Genomic DNA, 22,529 nt, shown 5'->3' with positions numbered 1-22,529 from the left:
CTCTTAGTAAAACTATATTTTTCATTGTTAAAAAAGTCAAACTTAGAAAGATAGGTTAAACATTCTAGTAATTATTTACTGCAAGTAAACTATCAACATACATCAAAAATTTTAAAAGTGATTCTTTTACACAAATAAGACGACCTAGCAACTAAATGCATGATAGAATTTTTTCAACTTCAGAGTAACGTGTGCATTCCAGTTACTGTTTATGAATTAATGAATATTAATGAACACAAGCTGGGAAAGGCAGAAAGAAGCCCCCTCCCAATGTAATGCATCCACTTCTGTGCATTTAGCTTTCCTGAATATATTACAGCAATGGCCACTGAGTGTGGAATTTGGCCACTCCTCAAGGGTGATCTTTCTCCCAGTTAGAAAAATGGTCTGATTGTTTACAAACAAAAGAGCTCTCCCCCCCTTACCTTTTTATAATTCCCCTCCATATCCAATGGGGATTCTTGACTGATGATGTCATCCACTCCATCACTGTCCAAATTCATCCTTTAACTCTTTAGAATTTCACTTAAGAAATAACCTCCCATGAATTCTGATAGGCTGATGTGCCAATTGCCCAGTACCCTGGTTACTGCTCATGCTGACATGGAGGGCCAGCTAAGAGTCTGCGCTTGGCTGTGCGTGTCCTTGCCCCTGCTGTGTCCCAGAGACACCGCCCTGCCGGCCTCCCTGGTCTGTCCTGAGCTCTGGCACAGGGGCAGCTGCTATTTCTGAGGCTCACTCTGCCTTGACACTCAGCTTGTGGAGTGCCCAGCCTTCCCCACCGTTCACTGTCACCTTCCCCTGAATGATCCCGCCCGGATTCCTCTCCACAGCACGATGCTTACTCCCAATCAAGGAAAAGCTGCTTCAACTCCCCAGCTCCCCAGTTCAGGGCTGAGTGTGGACGGCAGCCCTGAGAGGAAACCAGCAACCTTATTCTGAACCAGGGTAGTGTGTGGGATAAAAATAGATGCAAAAACCCCAGACTCCCAGACTTCAGTAGTGAGTTAAAAGCCGGGTATCCTGTGACAAAATGAAAACAGTATAATTTAAAGGCTAACCTGTACGACAGATGTTTGCTTCCCACCCCCACCACCCCCCTTTTTCCTATAGCCAATCATTTCTTAAAATCAGATATAAAAATCTCATCTTCTGGTAGTAGCCCCAGCACAAGGATAAAATTTATTTCCAACTCAGAGAAGGACCCCTCTGCCTCAGAATCCGTGCTTTGTTCTATCAATATAGGCAAGAGAAAAAGATCCATCAACTTTTCTTTAAAATCCAGCCAGGGGCGGGCTTTTTTCACAAAAGAGAACGTTCCTTTCTGCTGCTCTCTTTACCCTTCTCCCATGGCTTTTGGTTTTTAACTGGCTTTACGCACAGAGATGGAAAAGGCCCACAGCTGGAGGCTGTTTTGCTGCAAGAAGAGGACAAACGGAAGTGCACACACAAGCACATACTCATCATTATCCAATTACTACTACCATAAACTAAAAATATACCCACTATTAAAAAAAAAAAAAAGGTTACTGTTTGCAGGAGAAAGGGGCCAAAGAAGAATTCAAAGGCCAAGCCTCCTTTTAACAAATGATCTCACACTCTGACATGCTTGGACAGAAAGCAGCAACTGTCCTACTCAATACATTTTCCAATATGAATTCCTGACCAACCCCAGTGCTGTTAACAACAAAGTTCTAAAGCAAAAATGCCATGCAACATAAGCCTTCACATGCTCACTCTGAGTTGTCTATTTCTCTCCACGAGTTAAAAAAAAAATCAATTTGTGGAAGACTTGTGGCATAAACCTGTCTTAATGTAATTTACTGGAGCCCTATGCCTAAGGCAAACACCTTCCTGTGCAGTCCCTGATTCAAATCCAAATCCTGCCTTTATTTCCCCCTCATCTCCCTGACCCAGTTCCCGAGAGCACGACTTGCACATTTGCTGGACAGTACGATGACAAGTTGTATCTCATGAGCCACACCTGCATTTGGGCAGAGCTTCTCCCCAGTCGAGATCTACCCTGTCTTACTCTCCTCCAGACCCCAGGACCCTCACTCTGGACAAGGGTCCTACTATGTGCATACAAGAAACTCAGAACACCTTCCAGGCCTGGGAGGCAATGCTGGCCACCAAGTGCAGCCCCATTGTGGGTGTTCCCAACATTGCAGATTTCTCCAAACCTATGGCTCTGGGTAAAAATGCTCTACTTTCAAAGACCCTGGGTAGATTAAATCCTGCCAAAGGAGATTAGTTAAAGTGAAGGAAGCATGCATGCATCTTATTATATGACAGATATTAACACAGTAACAATAGCTGTCCTTTGTGGAGGGGTTGCTATGTGCTAGGCACTTTACATGTGTCTCTTACATATGTCTTTAATCCTCACAGTAAACCTCTGGAGTAGATATTATTATCAACTGTGTTTCATACCTGAGTGAGGTCAGGTATCTTGTCCGAGGCGTGACGGCTTGCCAATGGCCCAGGCCACAATTGAAACCTGGGCCCTCCGCTTCTAAATGGGTGTGCTATACCACCTTCTACTGGCTGCCTCAGTAAGAAACAACTGCACACAATAAAATAGTCAGGCACAGCTTTTAAAAATTAGGGTTTAATACAGAGGATTCTGGTTGCACTCATAATATCACGTACTGAAACGTTTTCTAAATCGCATATCTGAACACCCCCACATGGGTCACTGCTATCCCCTGATAATGAGACTTTCAAGAAATGAAATAAAAGCTCCCTCACTGATGGTCATGCCCTAATGTGCTGTATGGCGACTTTTCCTTTCTAGTTTACCATGGTGTTTTTAGCGCTACTGTGACTTCTTTCCAACAGCTGTTACGGTTTCAAGCCTTTTTCTAAGGGGGCGGGGATTTCTGTTTATTCATCTTGTTTTCCCCACAGCATCTAGACAACTCCTTACATATGTTAAGTGGACAGTGAAAGACTGTTGAATAAATACATGAAGAGAGGAGAAATGTATGTATTACTTAAAATGTTTCCTCTAGGGGCACCTGGGTGGCTCAGTCGGTTAAGCGTTCATGAGTTGGAGCCCCGTGTTGGGCTCTGTGCTGACAGCTGGACAGCAATCTGGAGCCTGCTTCAGATTCTGTGCCTCCTTCTTTCTCTCAGCCCCTCTCCTGCTCACACTCTGTTTCTCTCTCTCTCAAGAATAAACATTAAAAAAAAATTTTTTTTAAATGTTTCCTCTAAATGCCCCACAGTAGGAAACATTAACAGTTCCTATTAGTGCTTTTCAACTGAAATCTTCTGTGGAAATCACACATGTTCAAAAGATAAAAGTAGGTCTTGTTGGATTGAAAGACAGGGACTACCACAAATTTCAGGAATTTCAATCTCTTGCCTAGGTTAGTTAGCATCCCAGTCCACTTAGCTGAGTTAACAGGGGGAGCCTGCCTGGGTGGCTCAGTTGGTTAAGCATCTGACTCTTGATTCTGGCTCAGGTCATGATCTCATGGTTTTGAGACTGAGCCCCGCATCTGGCTCTGCCCTGGGTGTGGAGCCTGCTTAAGATTGTCTCTCTCCATCTCCCTTCGCCCCTCCCATGCACACGCCACCCCCATCAAAAAAAAAAAAAAAAAAAAGTTAACATGGATGAAATTATAAAAACCTAGAGGGCACCTGGGTAGCTCAGTTGGTTTAGCATATGACTTCAGCTCAGGTCATGACCTCATGATTTGTGAGTTCAAGCCCCGCATCGTGCTCAATGCTTGTCAGTGCAGAGCCTGCTTTAGATGCTCTGTCCTCTTCTCTCTCTGCCCGACCCCTGCGCTCTCTCTCTCAAAAATAAATCAACATTGAAAACATTAAAATTTACAAGACTGAGCAAAATACATAAAACTATAAGCCTAATTACTAATATCTTTTTATTTTAATTTTAACCGGTGGGTTTATACATTTAGTTAAAATGACTAAACTCTCACCATTAACTATCTATATTCAAATTAATATATATACACTAATATACTGACCACATAGATACATATACATGTATACATACATACTGTTACTGTACCATCTTTTGGAGAAGGCCACCTCAAAATCCAAGATGGAAATTTCCCAGCCAAACAACAGTAACAAGTATGAAAGACCACTCCCTTTCCCTAACCCCTATACCTCTTCTTGTCATAAGTAGTTCTCTAATAAGCACTACATAGAGAAAAGTGATAGAACATCTCCCCTGAAACATGGATGCAAGAGCTTGGCGGGCTCCACTTGTGAATTTACTTTGCACCCCCTCCTCAAGGAGTGCTCAGCACATAGGTTCACAACTTAGACCCTTTCCAGAAGAAGCTGTACCACCACTATCTGAATGGCTTGGGTCATCTTGAATATAAGGTATTTTCCTACCATGGGGTCTGATCTTTGGTGTTTTTGAGAGTTTTGCTACTCAACGTGTGTCCTTCTGACAACAGCATTTGCATCACCTGGGAGCTGACTGGAAATGCAAGCTCTCAGATCCCACCCCAGACTTACTGAAATCAGAAATTTAATTTTTTTTTTTTTAAATTTTTTTTTTCTTTCAACGTTTATTTTTATTTTTGGGACAGAGAGAGACAGAGCATGAACGGGGGAGGGGCAGAGAGAGAGGGAGACACAGAATCGGAAACAGGCTCCAGGCTCCGAGCCATCAGCCCAGATCCTGACGCGGGGCTCGAACTCACGGACCGCGAGATCGTGACCTGGCTGAAGTCGGACGCTTAACCGACTGCGCCACCCAGGCGCCCCCAGAAATTTAATTTTTAAGAGTCTAGGAATTTTGAATGCACCTTCAATTTCAGAAGCCCAGCTTCAGACCTTGAAAACAATTCTTTATAAGCTATTATCTATTTCGGACCATATTGCCAGACATGGTGGCAAGACCCTGACTTTAGATGCTTGGGATCAAACTGTAATTAATTTTACTTCCAAGAGGTCCAAATGAGTAGAGGAAAGGAAAAATCAAAACAAAAGACCACCTTGGAAGATTTGAGCTGAGTATAATGTTTGGTGGTTCTATAGTAGCTATGCAAACAAAGGGATAATAGCCCCCAGCATCCTTCCTACAGATAATTTCCTCTGGTTCTTTCCTCTAATGCTGACCTCTCTAAAATGAACTGTGCTGACATAACATAGGCCCAGATGCTACTAATATTTTCCTTTAAAAAGTGTACACACAGCTACTTATAATCCCTGAGCTTGAAAGGGTCTCTTCTCACCCAATGCCCTGAAATTCAAGGACTAGAACTTGAAGTTTCCTGTCAAGCCACATCTGAACTGGTCACGTGAGCTGATGCTTTTAAATGATCATTATCGGCCAGTGGTGGAAATGATCGATTCTGAAAACACTGACCACATTACTGGGAAATCACTCACGTGCTGTCAAAAGATTTTCCTATTCATAGATGGAAACTCTAGTTCATCCTGATTAACCCTTCAGCATCCCACTGCATTCTCTTCCACCTTAAAATCCAAACTCCATGTGCTATACAAACTGATGCCTAATTTATCATCTCTTTGCAAATTAACTATTTTTTTCTTCTGTGCAAAGTTCATCTAAATTTGCTTTGCTTTCCATTAAGGTATTCTGATAGCTAGATAAGCTATAAAAATATGCAGGCAATTTTTAAATGGACTTTTTAGTGCGGGTTAAAAAAATTAAAATGACAGCATTGGGAGTGGGGTGGAGGAGGTGAATGTGTTGGCAGAGTGTCAGGCGTTTACCCATATCTGAAAGACTGAGGGCCACAGACATAAATCTCCCTGCTCAACTGAAAACCTGAACACAAGAAACTCAACTGCACTCACTTTGATGGTCACTGCACGTTTCCAAGGAGGACCAGGACAATGCCCTCTTTTCTCCGTGTTCTTAGCATTTTTACCCCATTAATGACTCTCTCTTAGGTTAACTGTCACAGGCCACTCTGATGTTTCCCTCTGAATTCAAGTAGTTGTGTCAAAGTACTTACTATTTCAGGAAGTTTGATAGTTTCTGATGCTTCTATATACTGCACGGGGAATAGTAAGTGTATCAGGATTTCAAATTTTCCCTTGGGATGGAGGATATAACTAAATAATAGGATATGGCTCTATTAATGTTGAAATTCTGCATGTGAAATTGTGATTAGTCACCCAAGATTATGTGTATTTGTGTGTGTGAGAGAATGTAAGGTCTCTACTCTCCAAAAATCATCCATGCACCGATATTTACCATAGAGACGGTCCCATTTCCTTCCCATCCTTCATTGCATCCCTTTTCCAAGAGAAAATACTAGATGTCCATCTTGAAATGTGTTGCATATTTATTTCTTAAAATTACTTGGTGTCTGAATCATGGTATTTGAAGCCCCAAGTGCTACTTTAAATAGGAATGATGTATTGTACTAAATTTCTATTTCAGATCAGGCCCATAATGAAACTCTGTTGAAATGACTTCTTTTTTTTTTTCTTCCATTCGGGCACTTATCACTGTGCTCCTTTTGTGGTAAAACATATAAATTAGATTTTCAGATATCTTGGCTAAAAACAAGTACAGATAAATTTATATCCAGAATTATTTTCTTAATTAAATTAAGGGGATATATATGTGACCCCATCCTCAGAAAAACACAACTATACATCAACCAGGCAAAATAATGCAGATGAAGTATTCTTCAACGCTATTAACTATGGGAAAATCTTTTTCTAATTAAAAAAAAGCTATAAACTTAAAAATTGTTTCATTGCACTTATTTTTAAAAGCCTGTATTAAATAATGCACTAAAATGCTTTGAAATTCCCCTTTCCATTAGGTCAATATATTTTTCTTCCTGGCTGTGGATGAAACCAGGCTTAAACTGGGTGGAATCTTAAATGAACTCAAATTTGATATCTTGTTTTCTCATTCACAGGAAGAAGGGATTGGGAAATGAGCCCTCACTTGGCCTGATGTCAACAGGGATAGAATATATTTCCTTTCCTTTGTTAACTATTAAATAACCCACTAGAATCTTGGCATGTTTACTACTTTCTCCAGCAAGAATTTAAAAAATATCTTGATGTACTACTTAAATTGATATACTCCCTAATTTTATCATTTGGAATCAATACAGGGCATCTTTTATCTTATGTGCTGGGTATGACACTTCAATTGGACTGAAATGTTTTGTCCAAGAAAAATTTCGTGTTTCAGGAGGCAGTAAAACTACTCCTCTATACGGTAAAAAGATTCACTGCAAAATTTGATATATTAAGAAAGGGGGCTTGGGGGATAAGTACTTGCCTCAACTGACCACACGTTATTTTGAAAAAGTGCTTGGGGATAGACCATGAAGTTCACCTTGGGAAGATTTTGGGGGTGAAAGAGAAATAGGTAGATAGGTATCTTCTTAATGCATCATCTCTGGGGAGGCTGGGATGTCTGTCTCATTTATTTTATTCTTTGCACTACCTCCCCCTTTTTTGGCACGTGGGATGTTTGACACGCTGGCAACTGCTCAAGAGGTTCACAAGCCAGAGACTAGGGGTGCTGCGGTCAGCTTCGCCAACTCCCTGTTGCAATGCACAGATCTGAGCTTCTCTCTGGTATTAGCATGGGTAGTTCTCGTCCTGGGGACTCAGTACAGCACCAAATGTGGAAAATGTAATTCAATCCAACAGACATTTATTGAACACGTATGCCACGTGTACAGTAGGGAATTAAAACAAGGTCCCGGGGCACCTGGGTGGCTCAGTTGGTTAAGCGGCCGACTCTTGATTTTGGCTCAGGTCATGATCTCACGGTTCACAAGTTCAAGTCCCATGCTGGGCTCTGTGCTGACAGTTTGAGATTCTCCCTCTCTCTCTGCCCCTTCCCTGCTTATACTCTCTCTGCCTCCCTCAAAAATAAATAAATAAACTTAAAACAAATTTAAAAATGAAATAAGGTCCTTGTTTTCAAAAAGCCTGTTGCCTAATGGGGGAGACAGACTTGTATATCACTAGCTGTAAATGGGTTGGTTCTGTTAGAAGAAAAAACAAAGTGCCCTGAGAAGGAGACATTGTCAGTGGGGGAAGAGAGGGCGAAGCTTCCCAAAGGAGGTGGCATGTAAGCCTTGAAAGTTGCATCAACCTGCAGTAGGTAGAAGCAGGTGGTATGTGGGTGGGAGACATTCTGGGCTGAGGTACTGCAGCAAAGCACGAGTACTAATGGCAATATGGGGGCACGAGTGTAGCATTTAGGGGGAGGAGTGTTTCTGCCAGGGGTTCAGATCACAGTGAGGTCTTGAATGCCATGCAAAGGGGTCTGGAATTATCCTAAGGAAAACGAGGGAACATTAAAGATTTCTATTGTGCTTCCTCAAGACCAGGTGTGTGTTTGAAGAAGAGTCTCTTTATGTACCCGAGGGAGGAAAGAGATGAGAGTCATTCACATGCCATTTTCCTTTCTTTCTTTCAAGCCTTCATTCCCATAGTAGCTAAGAATGTGAGGGCGTGATCTATATCTGAGGTCATAGGGAATTTAAGCAATGGGAAGAAAGGGATAAAAGCATGTCATTGTTTTTATATCCACACTAATTCCAAAAACCAACTGCAGGGAAAGAGAAGAAAATATTTAGGAGCTTTTAAGCAAAATGGACCCTTTGACCTAAACTTGTGCTTTCAAGTTAACAAAATTTCAAAGCTTCCTCTCAGAGACCATTTAGAAAAATCTGGCCTCTTGAAGGCTGCCAGGCCTGAAGCTGTGGGCAAGGTTCTTTCCTGAAGAGATTGGCTTCCTCCCAAGACTGGAAAATGGAGGTCGATAGCTCTATCTTTTAACACGGCTACAACTGAAAATGACAACACATGCCTCAGTAACCTCTTGGCGAATGTAAATCCTATGAGGGGGAAGTACACGGAGATGATGACAATGTGAGAACCTTTAAAAACGAAACAACCATAAAAAATTCTGCCTGAGAATTGCTCTCTGAGCATCTGTCCTTGGGTTAACTTGTTCAAAGCACAGTGCGTCCAAACACTTCAAACAGAGGTTTTCAAGCTCTTGGTAGCAGTGAAACTCTTTTTCAAAATAATCCTCTATTTGAAAAAGCAATCAATCACTCCTACATCCATACATTGGCAACAAATAATTGGGAAATGAAGTGACACATGGTTTTCCTCGGCTGCTTTACAATTGTCACTGGGCCCCTGGTGTGCGTCAGAAGAAGGTTGCTCTTAATTCATGGTAACTGACTTATTTATGCAGAAAGGTGGCTTCTGACAGGAACCTGCCAGCTCCCATACCAGGATAATAACTAGGGAAAAATCCCATTTCATAGATGAGAAAACTAACAAGAAACAAAAGGATTATCTGACCCACAGACAACGAAAACAGTGCAGGTTAATGGTGTGTGTGGGGTGGGGGGAGGGAAGGGTGGATAGGGGAAGACAGAAAGTCATCCCAGTGGCTACCAAAATATAAGAAACCACGATGCCACAGTATGTTTACATGCCTTTTTTCTTAGTCAATTTTATATAGAGTAAGCATATCCATCCATATTACTTGAGGGTTTGTTCTAAGCACTGGGAAAACGGATATAAATGTAAAAATTCCTGCCCTCATGGAGCTTACATAAAGTGAGGGAGACAGAAAATAGAGAACCATACAAAATATGAACTCTGATAGATGGTGATGAATGCCAAGTAAAAAAGTAAATTAGGGAAGTGTAATAGAAACACTGGGATAGAACCGGGGAGTTGGAAATTGACACAGGAAGTCCAGAGAAAGCCTTCCCAAGAAGGTGACGTTTGAGCAAAGACCTGAAGAAAGTGAGAAAGCAGTTACTGACACAGGATGCCAAGGTGAACTGGAATTTCAGATACACAGAGAACGATTTTTTAGTATAAGCATGTTCCAAACACTGCAGATCATTTGCTAAATCTGGCAACCCTACCTGGGGGAAGCACAACCAGCAGAAGGGACAGCAAGTACAAGGCAAGGCTGGCACAGTGGGAGGGGAGTGAAAGGAAGGGACAATGTGGAGAGTCCAAGAGGAATCAGAGGCAAATTGATGCAAGGCCCAGAGGGCCAAAGACCTGGGAGGATGTGGGGTTTACTGTGAGGAGGAGAATCTGAGATGACTGACATGCTTTGATTTAGGTTTTCATAGATCATTCTGGATACTGTGTTGAAAATAAGACTACTGTGGGGTGTGGACAAGGGTAAGAGCAGTTAGGAGGCCATTATGCTCTGAGGATGATGATAATAATAATAGTAATAATAATATACACCTAGACATATGCACCAAAATGTGGATGTAATTTTGGGGGAATGGCCCTTGAAGTTCCCCATTCATGGACTCTCCATTGAGAAACTCTGGTATACATTTGTGGGAAGAAAGGAATCAGTCCTACAAATAACTTAGACTTACTCAGTAAAAATGCTACCCTAAGGAACTTGCTTTAGTCGCTGCGTTTTTATCCTTAAAAACAAATAAAGAATCTACTCCTGAAATCATTATAGCACTATATGCTAACCAACCTGGATGTAAATTAGAAAATAAAAAAATAAATTAAAAAGATAAAAACAAATAAATAAATAAGCTTTCATCCAAAAAGGGGCAGGTTTCTGAAAAACATCCTACTGTCGGTATTATCAGTGACTATGACAATCAAGCTAAGGGCTTAGAGAACCTGTCTTTTCTGAATCCAATCACATGTGGTGCCAGGTGGGTTCTAAAACTAAGATTTCCAAGTGGATCGAGACTTGGCTTCACGGTTAATGTTTTCATTTTTACTGACTTACGCATAAAGGGAGGGTGTTTCAAAAGAACATACACATGAAGGTGGTTCTACTCCAAAACCCCATGAAGATGCAGAATCTACTATTATTATCTGACTAATACACTTACTTTTATTATGAAAATAAGCAATAAATACTTCAAAACTATTAAACACACAATGACAGTGTTACATGTCATAGTTCAAGTAAAATAAAATCAATTTGTCTTCTTTCAGGAGCAGTTGGCTAACAAAATCCTTTCTCTTCAGGTGAAACTGCTGATAGTTGACCAATTTTTGACCTATAAAACCAGGGATTTCACGATCAACTGAATGAAAAGGTATAGGGAATAATCTTATAGCAGCTTGCCTTTCAAAAATTAAATTATATAGCTTCTCTGAAAAGAGAGAAGAAAAATGATTTTAATTATGATAGTAATTTAGTCACCTGGAGCCATGCCATAAGTAGGTTAGGCTCTCCATGGATGTTTGACATTCTCCATTCCCAAACTTGGTATTGTGTCTAAGTGAAGTTTTGGCTGTTTCCTCAGCATCTTCCCTTGCTCCTGGGAAGAATTCCTGTTAAGCGCATATCTCAATATTTAGGGTCTGTGACTTAAATGTACTTATGAAATGAAAATACAATAAAACAAGCCCATAATTACACAATTCTAATTATTAAGCAGAGAAAAAAGTGTATGAATATATTGTATAGGCACACTTAGCTGAGAAACCACCGGCTTGAGGCTTGTGAAATGTACGAGTCTGCCTGCATACATTTACCTGTGGGAAATCTGACCTAATGAGAAACACCTGCTTGTCTCAGGTAACCTACCTCACACAAGGAAGAGGCATTGTTAAGTTAAAGAATTGGTCTCTTAGAGCTTCTGAACTCGGTCAGTTGGGTAATACCCCAACATTAACTATCCTGGACTTGGATTAGCCATGCCTGCTGCTGCAAAGAGCAGTCACTCTGAGAACATTCTCGTTGTCTGCTTACAAGGAAGACACTTTCAATGCTGCCTCGACAGGCCAAGTTGCAGGGAAGGAGTTATTAACACTCTAGGACTGGTCTTCTGAAATTGTCTAAGTGTTTAATTCAAAACTTCACGTAGCAAGTTAGCACAAAGATGAATATGTAATCCTGAAAAATTTTCTCTGTGGAGTTTTTTATGCATGTCGGCACCTTAATTCTTATTTACTAGCCATTTAAAATAACATGCATGTAAAAATAAGTTTGGAAAGACATAACAAGTGCAACTTTAAACATCAAGTGCATGCTGGCTGATTTTTGAAAATTTCTCATATCATCAATTACTACTTCGTATTTATATAATTTCCTTAAAGACAATCCTAAAAACTGGATGCAAAGCAATTCACATCCTATGCAATGAACAAAAACCGTATTTTGCAATGTTACCCTAGTGAACTGTGACCAGCTTTTCTCTCTGTGAAGCCCCTTAAATTCAATTACAGTTTACAGCAGTTCCTCTTCTTTGCACAGACATAGAGAATGTGCAAAGCACAGATCACCTCAGTGGATTTCACAATATGCTTTAAAGGCCAAGGAAGCACTGTTTTCTGCCCCATTACTCCCCAGAAAACCTAATTACAATTCAGACACTGTATGAGATGAAGGCCAGGAGTGGGGAATGGCAAAATCCCTTGAAAATCCGGAAAGAGGCAACCTGCTGCTTTGGAAGAGGAAGGCCTCCTCTCCCAAAGGATTCCGGCCTCGCAATCAGGCTTTAAATCTTACCTGATACGAACAGTTCTCCTGATGTACCATCTCAGTGCATCCTAGGGCACAGACCCCAAAGCAGGACTGCTCAGCGAGGCTGCCGAGGCAAAGCGCGGAGCATCCACTGGCGGAGAGAACGCCCTGGGAAGGCAGGGGCTCCCCGCAGATTAAAATGGATGCTGTTTCGCTGATCAACCTGCGCAGTGGCACTGCCTGTGCCGGGAAGCGCGCAGCGAGCCGAGCCGCTCTCCTCGGAAACCAGCAGTCAGGCTCACAAACATGGAGCTAGGACTGGGCTGGGGGAGGGGGCGCGCTCATCGCTGGCACAATCAGCCAATTATATTATAGGCACAAAGAAAAGGATCAGTCTGGGGCTGGTGTGACCTTCTGGTGCTTTATGAAGGCAGTTAACTGATGTGGAAACATTCTAGTCCTCATTAAAGGGAAAAAGGCCAGCGAGGGAGAGGGAGAGAGACAGACACAAATCAATGTTGCAGTTGAACATTTCTAACCTCCGGCATCATCCTTCCAGCCCTCGGATGCTGCTTGCGTGGTGCTATGAAAAAGAGGCCTTAAGGATTATTTCGGAACTTTTAACATGCAAAGGGGAAAACAATCCATTCTGCATATTGACACTGAAGGGATGTTTTCTGTGTTGAGTTTTTGAAAGTGTTTGTCAACTTTAGAACTAAAAGGAGGGTCTTCACTCATTTAAAAAATGGCATTTTGTAATTCTGTTGATTCCCCACTTCTTACTGGCTCTTAGCTGCTTTTTAAGTCAAACAGAAATCGAATGAAATATTTATTTCTAAAAAAAAATTTTTAGGGAGAGGGCTGATTCAAGTATCAAAGTCAGTATAATTCATTCATTTTGTGAAAATGAAACTAAACTATATAACCCAATGCCGTGACTTGAATATATAGATATCCCCAATACAAGACATATGATCCTAGAAACAGGCCATTCTACCTAAGAGGCTGTAATGGAAAGAATTCTGGACTTGCAGATAGTACTCAGAGGAAATACATGTTTCTGGGGAAAAAAAGGGAAACAATTTCTGAAGTACTTCAGGGTCATCCTGGGATTTTAGGGTATGTAAAAAGAAACAACCAGGCCTGTAAATTCTTGAAGCTAATTTAATTACAGAAAATTAAGAAAGTAAACAATAAAATAAAATTTCCTTATCTATATTATTCAGCTGCCATATGCAATCTGTTTTGTTGTTTCTTAATGACATGGCCCCGACCACATAAATGGTACTCTATAAAACCTTCACTGAATTTAAACCAGCAAATTAAAAAAAAATTCAATAGGGTTATTATTCGTAAGCAATTTTTACCTATCTACCTCCTCAAAAACTCTTACTAGTAACCATGCAGTTTTCATTATGTTACTGACAGAGAAAAACAAGTACTTTTTGCCTGAGGAATGAAATCAACATGTTTGACAAGTTTTCACCTCAATCCCTGTCTTAAGGAAGGGTAGGAATGTGTGTTAGGAATATATGGTGATATATTTATAATTTTGTAACAGCGCCTCTGTTGCTTGGAAAGACAAAAAAAATGTTTTTTAAAATAAATATTCTTAATTTTTGCTACTTGAGATTCACATAGGAGAAAAATTTGCTACCTGAGTTCAACTCCAGTGAAACACTCACATGCACGGCTTCAGCATCCTACTTAGGGGAATGAGAAGGCAGCAGGGAAGGCCCAAGTGATGATCTCACAGGTTTGCATTTCAGCACAGGGCTCACTGGGTTCCAATGAACCCAGTACTCTGGATACTCTGGTACTCTGGAGAGGTACCCTGCAGAAGGTCACAGCCCTTCTCTGTAGAATATGGGAGAAAGACAGGCCATGTGACATGGGCAGGATTCTTTAGACCTGTTCATTGGCAGGTGGCACAACGAAAGGTTGATGAATGAAGCAGAAGCCTGAGCTAGATCATGAGTCTTCTTAAATGTAGGATGAAGAAAAGAGAATAGAAACTTTTCAGGGAAAGGAAACAATATTCAGTACATCCTCATCCCAAACTCTGTCCTTGTACTGAGCCAGGACAGAGACAGAGATGTCTGTGAGGAGCACCTTGCTATATAATTACCTAGATGAAGGTTCTGGAAGCCTATGTATGTGCAAGGAAAAGTAGGCCATAGTGAAAAGTTCCTTTTGCAAGGTAGCAAATAAGATGAAATGGAAATCCTATACTAATATAGAAGGCATACCCCAACTTTCCAAGACAGAACAGCTTTAACTTCAAAGGCTGTTAACACTTTACTGAAGTTACTACACGGACAATCTATGACCTAAAGACTCAGGAACATGCTTTCAAGCTGTACAAGGCCCAAAAAGCCACTTCCTGGACTCTGTTCTCTTCTGAAAACTAAAGGCTCTGGGATAGATTACATAAGCTCCTGAAGACATTTATCATGTGTTGTTTAAAAAAAAAAAAAAAAAAAAAGCCTAAACATGATCCCACTCTTCACAGTTGCCGTTCCATAAATAGTGGAAGTGACTCAGAGGTGGCTCTGGGGAGAACAAATTTCTGACAATTGTATCTCAAATCCTGTCAAAAAAACCCTCTCAAGTGGTATAAACAAGATTTAAAAAAAAGTAATATATCAAAGCAGCTTCCCTTTATAGTCATTCATTGGAGAGGACTCTGTGTTACAACTTAAATTATGATTTGCTAGTACAAAAAACTTTAAACAGAAACCAGCTGTTCCAAGAACATTTAAGCTAGAATAACTTACCAAACTACAGTAACATTTGTTATTTTTGGATCAAAAAATATTTGTGAACTGTTTAAGTATGGTCTATGTAGCAGAGAGATTCTTTTTTCTTCTTAGGTCTTTACAACTTTCCTTCCCATAAAAAGTATTGGTTTTCAGATTTGGACAGGACCTCATGAGATACACTGTTATTTTCCAGATATGGAAACTGAGGCCTAAGAAAGTTGTGACATGCCCAAAAATATAAATCCTCCTCCTCAAACAACAACAAGCCATCAAAGAAAAACAAACCTCCAGATTTTCTAGGTTCATATCTTGTGAATGTGTCCTTATTAAACAATGCTAAATGAAGGTCCACGAGATTTGGAGAAATAAACCCCTTTGGGCCAATGTAGGTTGGCCTTGAAATCAAAATCTATCATAATGGGGAATGCCTGGGTGGTTCAGTTGGTGAAGTAACCGACTCTTGATTTTGGCCCAGGTTGTAATCTCAGTTCATGAGTTCGAGCCCCAGTAGGGCTCCATGCTGACGGTGTGAAGCATGCTTGGGATTCTCTCTTTCTGCCTCTCCCCTGCTTGCATTATCTCTCTTTCGCTCTCTCTCTGAAAATGAATAAATAAACTTAAAAAAATCTATCATAAGGTAAAAGGTTGTAGTATGGCTCTACCTAAATTTGAATCAAAGGTATGTTTAAAAGGAGGAAAAGGGGCGCCTGGGTGGCGCAGTCGGTTAAGCGTCCGACTTCAGCCAGGTCACGATCTCGCGGTCCGTGAGTTCGAGCCCCGCGTCAGGCTCTGGGCTGATGGCTCGGAGCCTGGAGCCTGTTTCCGATTCTGTGTCTCCCTCTCTCTCTGCCCCTCCCCGTTCATGCTCTGTCTCTATCTGTCCCAAAAATAAATTAAAAAAAAAAAAAAAAGTTTAAAAAAAAATAAAAGGAGGAAAAATTAGAGTATTTCCTGACTGGGCTACTTTTCTGCCATTGAGCAAATTGTGGTGTCTATAAATCCAGAAAAGTATTTTTTCAATTCGGCAGTTACTAGCAACAGAATCAAAGAGATTTTTTGGGTAGTAAATGTAGTGATAAAAAGTCACATCTACAGGTCATGGGAGCATACAGTTTCAAAAGCAAATTTCTGGGGTCAGGGACTGACTTGGAGGGGGGTATCAGGAATTTTCTGGCACAAGCTGTGTGATTTGATAAGGTCTTGGCTTACACAGGTGTGTACATTTGCCAAAACTTAGTGAATAATATATTTAAAATTTGTGCATTTCATTGTATGTGAAATTTATCTCAAAAGAACTTTAAAAATATGCTTAACAAATATTGAACTGTAGTTAATGATATGCAGGCTAAGTTTTTAGAGGGAGGCTTAGTGAAACTTTGAAATGCATCAAATAAATTAGAGGAACTGATGGCTAGGTAGAGGGATAGTTTGATGGAAAGCTGTGACAAAGCAATTTTGGTAAAACATTAACTGTAGAATCTGGAAGGTGCATAAGCGGGTATTCACCTAAAAACTATCCAGTTGGAAAATGTTCATAATGAAATTTTAGGAAAAAAAAATGAAGTTATGGAGGGTGGGGAAGATGAAAAAGGAAATCATTGTCTTAAGCACTGTCTTAAATTTTCAAGCTTTTCCTTAGGAATTTTAGGAAAGCAGGTAGACATTTTATAAAGCTTTCAGTTGCAATGGAAGGGGCAATGGAAGCAAAGGAATTATGAGGCAAATCAATTCTGTCCACATCAGGGAGAACTGATGTTCTCCTGATGCTCTCCTGATGTTCTGTGTTCACCCAAAAAACACAATCGGCAACACCTGCGACAATGAACCTTAGAAAATGGCTTCATAGTTTACAAAGTACTTCCTCCAACATCTCCCTTGATTCTTACAACCTTGCAGTCGAAACAGATGGCTATTCTGTGCTGTGTAAAGACATGTTTCTGTCCTCAAGGAGATTGGTATGAGAAATAAGGCAGCATATAGATGGCTGCATATAACAACTGATGATTTAAGTGCCTTAAAAGAGATTTTGTGTTTGCTCACTGGGAATTCAGAGACGAAGAGAACTCTTAGCTAGGGTAAACCAGGAGACTGCAATAATCTTGTTGGTTTGGTTGTTCACTTCTTGAATACCTATCTTTTCTATTTGTAGACTAATGCAAGTTTACTTAGAACTTGGATTTTGGTTGGTTTATTCAGTGCTAATGTCCCCAGCATCTGAAATAATACCTGGCATATAATAAGCTCTCATTTAATTCATTTATTCATTCATTTAAATATTTTTAAATGAATATATAAATGATCATGACCTTCAGAAAGTCACCTCATTTATCTTGGAACTCCGTTTCCTCATCTATCAACGGAGGATGTTGATTCCTTGATTATTGGGCTGCTGACAGGATGAAATGAGAATAACATGTAAAATAGCTCTTAGGTACTGAGGAGAGGAGCAGAAATGGATTTTTCCCCCCCTCTTAATTAAAGGCAATACAATAGCTCAAGAAAAAAAAGAGACGCCTAAAGGATGGAGGTCATAGTGGGAATGGAAAAGAAGAGACAAAGGGATACTTGCATGAGACACTGTGAAAAATGAACCGATGCGTCCAGCCACTGATCTGACGTTGAAGTGAACAAGACAAGGAGTCATGAGGCTTTGAGACCAACCACTGGCTGGAGTAAAATTGGTGCTGTGCAAAGAAACAGGGAAGTCAGAAGGAGGAACAGATTCTGGGGGATTGGGCTGCAGTAATGAGTTCTTTTATTTTTCACCATGAAGTTCTGAGCTGAAGGTGCAGGAGGCAACTGGGGCCCAAGAGAGAAGTCAGGCAAACAGAATTTGGGATGTGTTTGCAGGGAGAGGATAGTTGAAGCTGCAGAAAATTAGATGAAGGGGGAGACTGTAGAGAAAGAACTAGTAAGAAACAAAGATGTCCCTGTGGTAAACACAATAATGACCTCCCAAAGTATTTATGTCCTAGTCTCCACTTGGGAAAGGGGAATTAAGGCTGATAAGCAGCTAACCTTGAGACAGGAGATTATCCTGGTTATCTAGATGAGCTCAGTGTCACCACAAGGGTTCTTAAGGTAAAAGGAGGAGGCAGAAGAGGAAGGAACAGAGATGACAGTATGAGAAAGGCTCGGCCAGTGTTGTTGGCTTTGAGGACAGAGGAAGAGCTCACAAGTCCATGAGTGTGGGAGGCCTCTAGAAGAGGAAAAGGCAACGAAACAGATTCTCCCCTAGAGCCTCCAGAAGGAGGAGCATAGCCCTGCTGACACGTTGATTTTAGTCCAGTGAGACCACTTGCGAACTTCTGACCTCCAGAACTATAGGATAATTATTTGTATTGATGAAGTTGGGATAAATTTTTATAGCAGTGATAGAAAACTAATACAATAATCTTGGGTCAAAGCCCACATTTAGAGGGCAAGAGGAAGGGAAGGGAGTGTGGTCGACAGGGTGAGAGGAAAATGAAATCCAATGTAGTGAGGGGTCACCAGGGGATTTGCTGGCAGAGCTAAATTGCTTCAAGTACTTTTTTGAGGGAAGTGGAAAAGACTAGTAGGGTGGAAGGTAAATACCACCAAAAGCCATTAGTTCTGACTATTAGGAAGTCATCAGTTACTCTTGAGAGAATAATCTCAGTAGTAGTGTGTTGGGATAAAAGCCAGGTTATCAGTGGTTAAGAAGTTGAGGGACTGAGTAGAAAGCAGTTTGTAAGGAAGTTTGTTGGTGAATTACAGCATTAGGGCAGTAGCTTGAGTGTACAGTGGAACAGGGAGGTTGTGGTTGTGGCTGATTTTTAAGACAGCGGAGACCTGAACATCTATGTGTTCAGCAGGGAAGGAGCTAGAGGGAAGGGAGAAATTGACAAATCATCCAAAGGGCCAGGTCCTGGAGTTGGACCAGGAGCACGTGATGGTTCTTCATTCAGCTGTGGACCTGAAGATATGATGAGCAAAGTTACGAAGCAGTGCTGAGTAAGGAGATGGAGAAAGATGCAGGAGCACAGGTTGGGGGGGTGGTTATCTTGGGGTCCTTAAAGGAGCAGCAGGTGGTTAAGACCTGAAAGGCAGGGAAGGCCAGAGTGGGATCAGAGAGTCTGGACCAATATCGTGGACAGCTTTTCCAAGAGATTTTGTAGAGGGTTTTGCTGTATCACTTGAGAATATTCAGTTAATGCTATAGAAGAACAAGAAAAACAAATGGGATGAATGAAACTTGTAAGAGGTGTTAAGGATAATGAGTATGTAGTAGTTTGTCAGACATATGTGAAATGTGCAAGATGTTTAGATTTAGACAATGAGTAAGCAAGCAGACAGAGGCAGAATTCATCATATGTGTTAAGTGTCAGTGAGTAAGTAAGTATATGTAGCCTGGATGTGTCAGACATGGATCAAACACATGTGTGCAGGTCATAGAAAGGAATAGAAAGACTAAAGAAGCACCTAATATTCACAACACACTAAATAACCCGAGGCATTTCAATATTCATTAGATTTACTCTGACTGTGCACTGGTGACTCCCATTCTGGCCCTATGTACCCTCTGCCTAAGAAATGCAAATATAATCCATAGCAGCTCATCAGAAGAGGGGGCAAGCTACAGAGGAAGCCAGAGGGACTTGCCCCTGTGTCTCTGATAAAGCAAGTTGCATGTCATTGGCAGATACCTCAGTCTAATTGGGCCTCCTTTCTCAAATCTCAACTCAGTTTCCTAACCTTATCATCAGCAGGGAAGGTGGCCATGGCAGAAAGCCTGGACACACAAATACTGTATAACCTAAGATTCAGGTAGTGCGGTCCTACACTATATTGTATGTATGTCAGCGCGGCCCCTTTTCCTTGCTTTCTGATATGCATTTTAAACTGATTCAATGAACTGTGATTTGAGCATGTTAATTTGGTCTGTGACTTCTGGGATAGAGCATCTGTAATGGACTTGAAGGCCCCTGTTGCAGCAAGGTCATTTTTCATATATAGAGAGAACGCTTGGTATCAGGATATTCCCACATGCCCTGGGGCCCAGAAATGAGAAGTAAGAGAAGGATAAAAATGAGATGGGTTATAATTTTTTTATCCTTAAACCATAAATAAGAAACTTATCTAAGAGTCTTACAAACCACTGTAAACTAATATACTCAGAAGTTTTGACTATTCTGACCCTGGATACCTTTATTTCAGGTATTAAAAAATACTTTGCTGAGCAAATTATTAATGTGAATCAAAGATTGTCACTTTTTCTTTTCTTCTTGAAGTATTAGAATCTGTTTTTAAAATGAAAAGTGCTATGCAAGATAATAGAAGTGTTTTTAATCAACATAAAACTTCTAGTTCAAATTTATATTTACTCATCATATCCTTCATTGAGAACATGAGGCTTTGTTGTACATAGACATTTGAAAATAGAATTTATAGAAGTCATTTACAGTCTTATTCCAACTGTATTTTTACATTTATTTATTTTGTTGGATTGCACCACATCAAGAGAATCTGGTTTCACATAGATAAGTAGTCGGAAATGGCAGCAGTCCTTTTTAATAGCTTATGTTGCAATCTCTGATATTCTTCATTAAATATACCTAAACGCTTGAAAGCAAAATAACAAGAAATTTATTTCCAGATTGACCTACTGACAATATATAGCAATTGCTCACATTTCTCATAAGAGATAGACACGAAAAGGCAGAGTGTGCAAACTTCTCAGAGGTCATCTCTCTAGAACCAGACCTGCTCACCTGATGTATCTGCCATTCACCTGGCGCTGCATAATCTACCTATTAGGCTTGATGAGGGTATGTGCCCAACAGATATGCCTGACCCTAACCTGGCAGTGAACCGTGCTGGGCCCCTTAGGCATCTTAGATAATTTTTCCTTCTTGGAGATGCACAGGCATGACTTTTCAGTAAGACCAGTACAGAGGTACTACCCACATGGTCAATGACACATTTACAAGTACAGTTTTAAGGACTATAAAAGACTATTTAACCCAGCAGGATAAATTAATATGCTAATGTAAAAAAAAGGGGTAGGGAGAAATACTTTGCATAGATATGAGGGAAGGAATCACTACATTTGGGCTAAAAGGTTATATTCTTCTTACTGTCACTTTACAGGACCACTTTTCTCTAAAAGCCCAAGGTCTCATAGACAATCTCATTTGTATCTATATTCGGAATTATTTTCACATCTCAGAACTTTCTCATTACCAATTTGATTTGGGGTGGGGGGTGCTGGGAATGAGGTGTTTAGAAGCTCATAGAACAGGTGCAAGTGAACCTCTAAAAATATCTCCTGCAACTCTGGGTTTCTATGACACAGTTTGAAACCTGATGCGTCAGGCAGTGCTATAGCAGGCAGCCTCCCTCTCCTTCTAGAATAATGCGATGGTTTATATTTCAATAGAATCTGCCAAAGTGCTTGTTTATTGGACACAGTCCTAGTCCTCTCCCCATAGTATTTTCTGGCCAACGCTGACTGAAATTCGCACACTGTAGAAAAATAGTAACTGACTCAGATAAATTTGGGTGAAGTCTACATGGTTTCATCCCAAATTTATGTCAGTTTTTAAGGGTCATTTCTTTTTGTCTCCATTTCCCAGCCTTTGGAGTCACAGAGAGCAGTGGCAGAAAAGTGAAAGGTGGTATAAACCTTCCAGGGCTAACACAAGACTTTCAAATAAAAACAAGTTGGTATGTCAAGAGGACCCAAGCCAGAGCTAGCACAGAGTGTGTGTGTGTGTGTGTGTGTGTGTGTGTGTGTAGGGGAAGCAGGGGCACAATCTCCCTTCATCCCTCCAGTTTTTTCAGTTGCCCAGTCAGCCTTCCCTACTGATACGAGTGCATGTAGCTACAGGAGTACATGGAATCCCCGATGACAGAAAAGGCTGTTCATTTCTCCAAGGTGGTGATGGTTGATTTAAAATCAGGTTAACAAAGTATTAGGGAAGGGGACTGACCCTCATCTTGAAGAAAGGTGACCTCTAGTGGACAACTGTGCTTTTTAACCAATTCCAACTGAGAATGACATTAGAAAACAAAAATAATGTCAAAAGTATGCTTCACTGTTGTATTGATCTTTCAATGATATTTTTAATATCAACTATAAAGATAAGTGCATAAGTCTTCAGTTACATTAATGAAAGGGTTTCAAGTTACACAAAGCTACTACATCCAAAGTTACAATCTAAGCTGTCTTTAATGGTTCTGGAATTGACAGAGCCTTAGACCAGGAGTCACAGACCTAGGTTCTGGGCTCAATTCTCTTGGGCAACAGCTTCATATCTAAGAGCCTCCATTTCCTTTTTTTTTTTTTTTTTAATTTTTGCAAATGT

General features: G+C 40.6%; 1 protein-coding gene across 6 annotated transcripts in view; it reads right to left on the bottom strand.

Moving 5' to 3' along the window:
- Positions 1–22,529, bottom strand: part of LOC115523666 (schwannomin-interacting protein 1) — a 586,877-nt gene that overhangs the window by 40,052 nt on the left and 524,296 nt on the right. Inside the window, exon 1 of one of the 6 annotated variants that reach the window (XM_030329858.1) lies at positions 12,485–12,737. The exons of 4 other annotated variants lie outside the window; for them this stretch is intronic. In XM_030329858.1, the coding sequence (XP_030185718.1) occupies positions 12,485–12,514 (30 nt within the window). In that variant the 5' untranslated portion in view covers positions 12,515–12,737. Of the gene's footprint in view, positions 1–425; positions 754–12,484; positions 12,738–22,529 lie in introns of those variants that run through there. One more of the 6 variants, XM_030329857.1, reaches the window with a different exon arrangement.

This window comes from Lynx canadensis, chromosome C2, assembly GCF_007474595.2.
Source record: "Lynx canadensis isolate LIC74 chromosome C2, mLynCan4.pri.v2, whole genome shotgun sequence".
NCBI classification, from domain to species: Eukaryota; Metazoa; Chordata; class Mammalia; order Carnivora; family Felidae; genus Lynx; species Lynx canadensis.
Note: the sequence above shows the minus strand (reverse complement) of the source record. Positions and strands in the feature narration are given on the sequence as shown.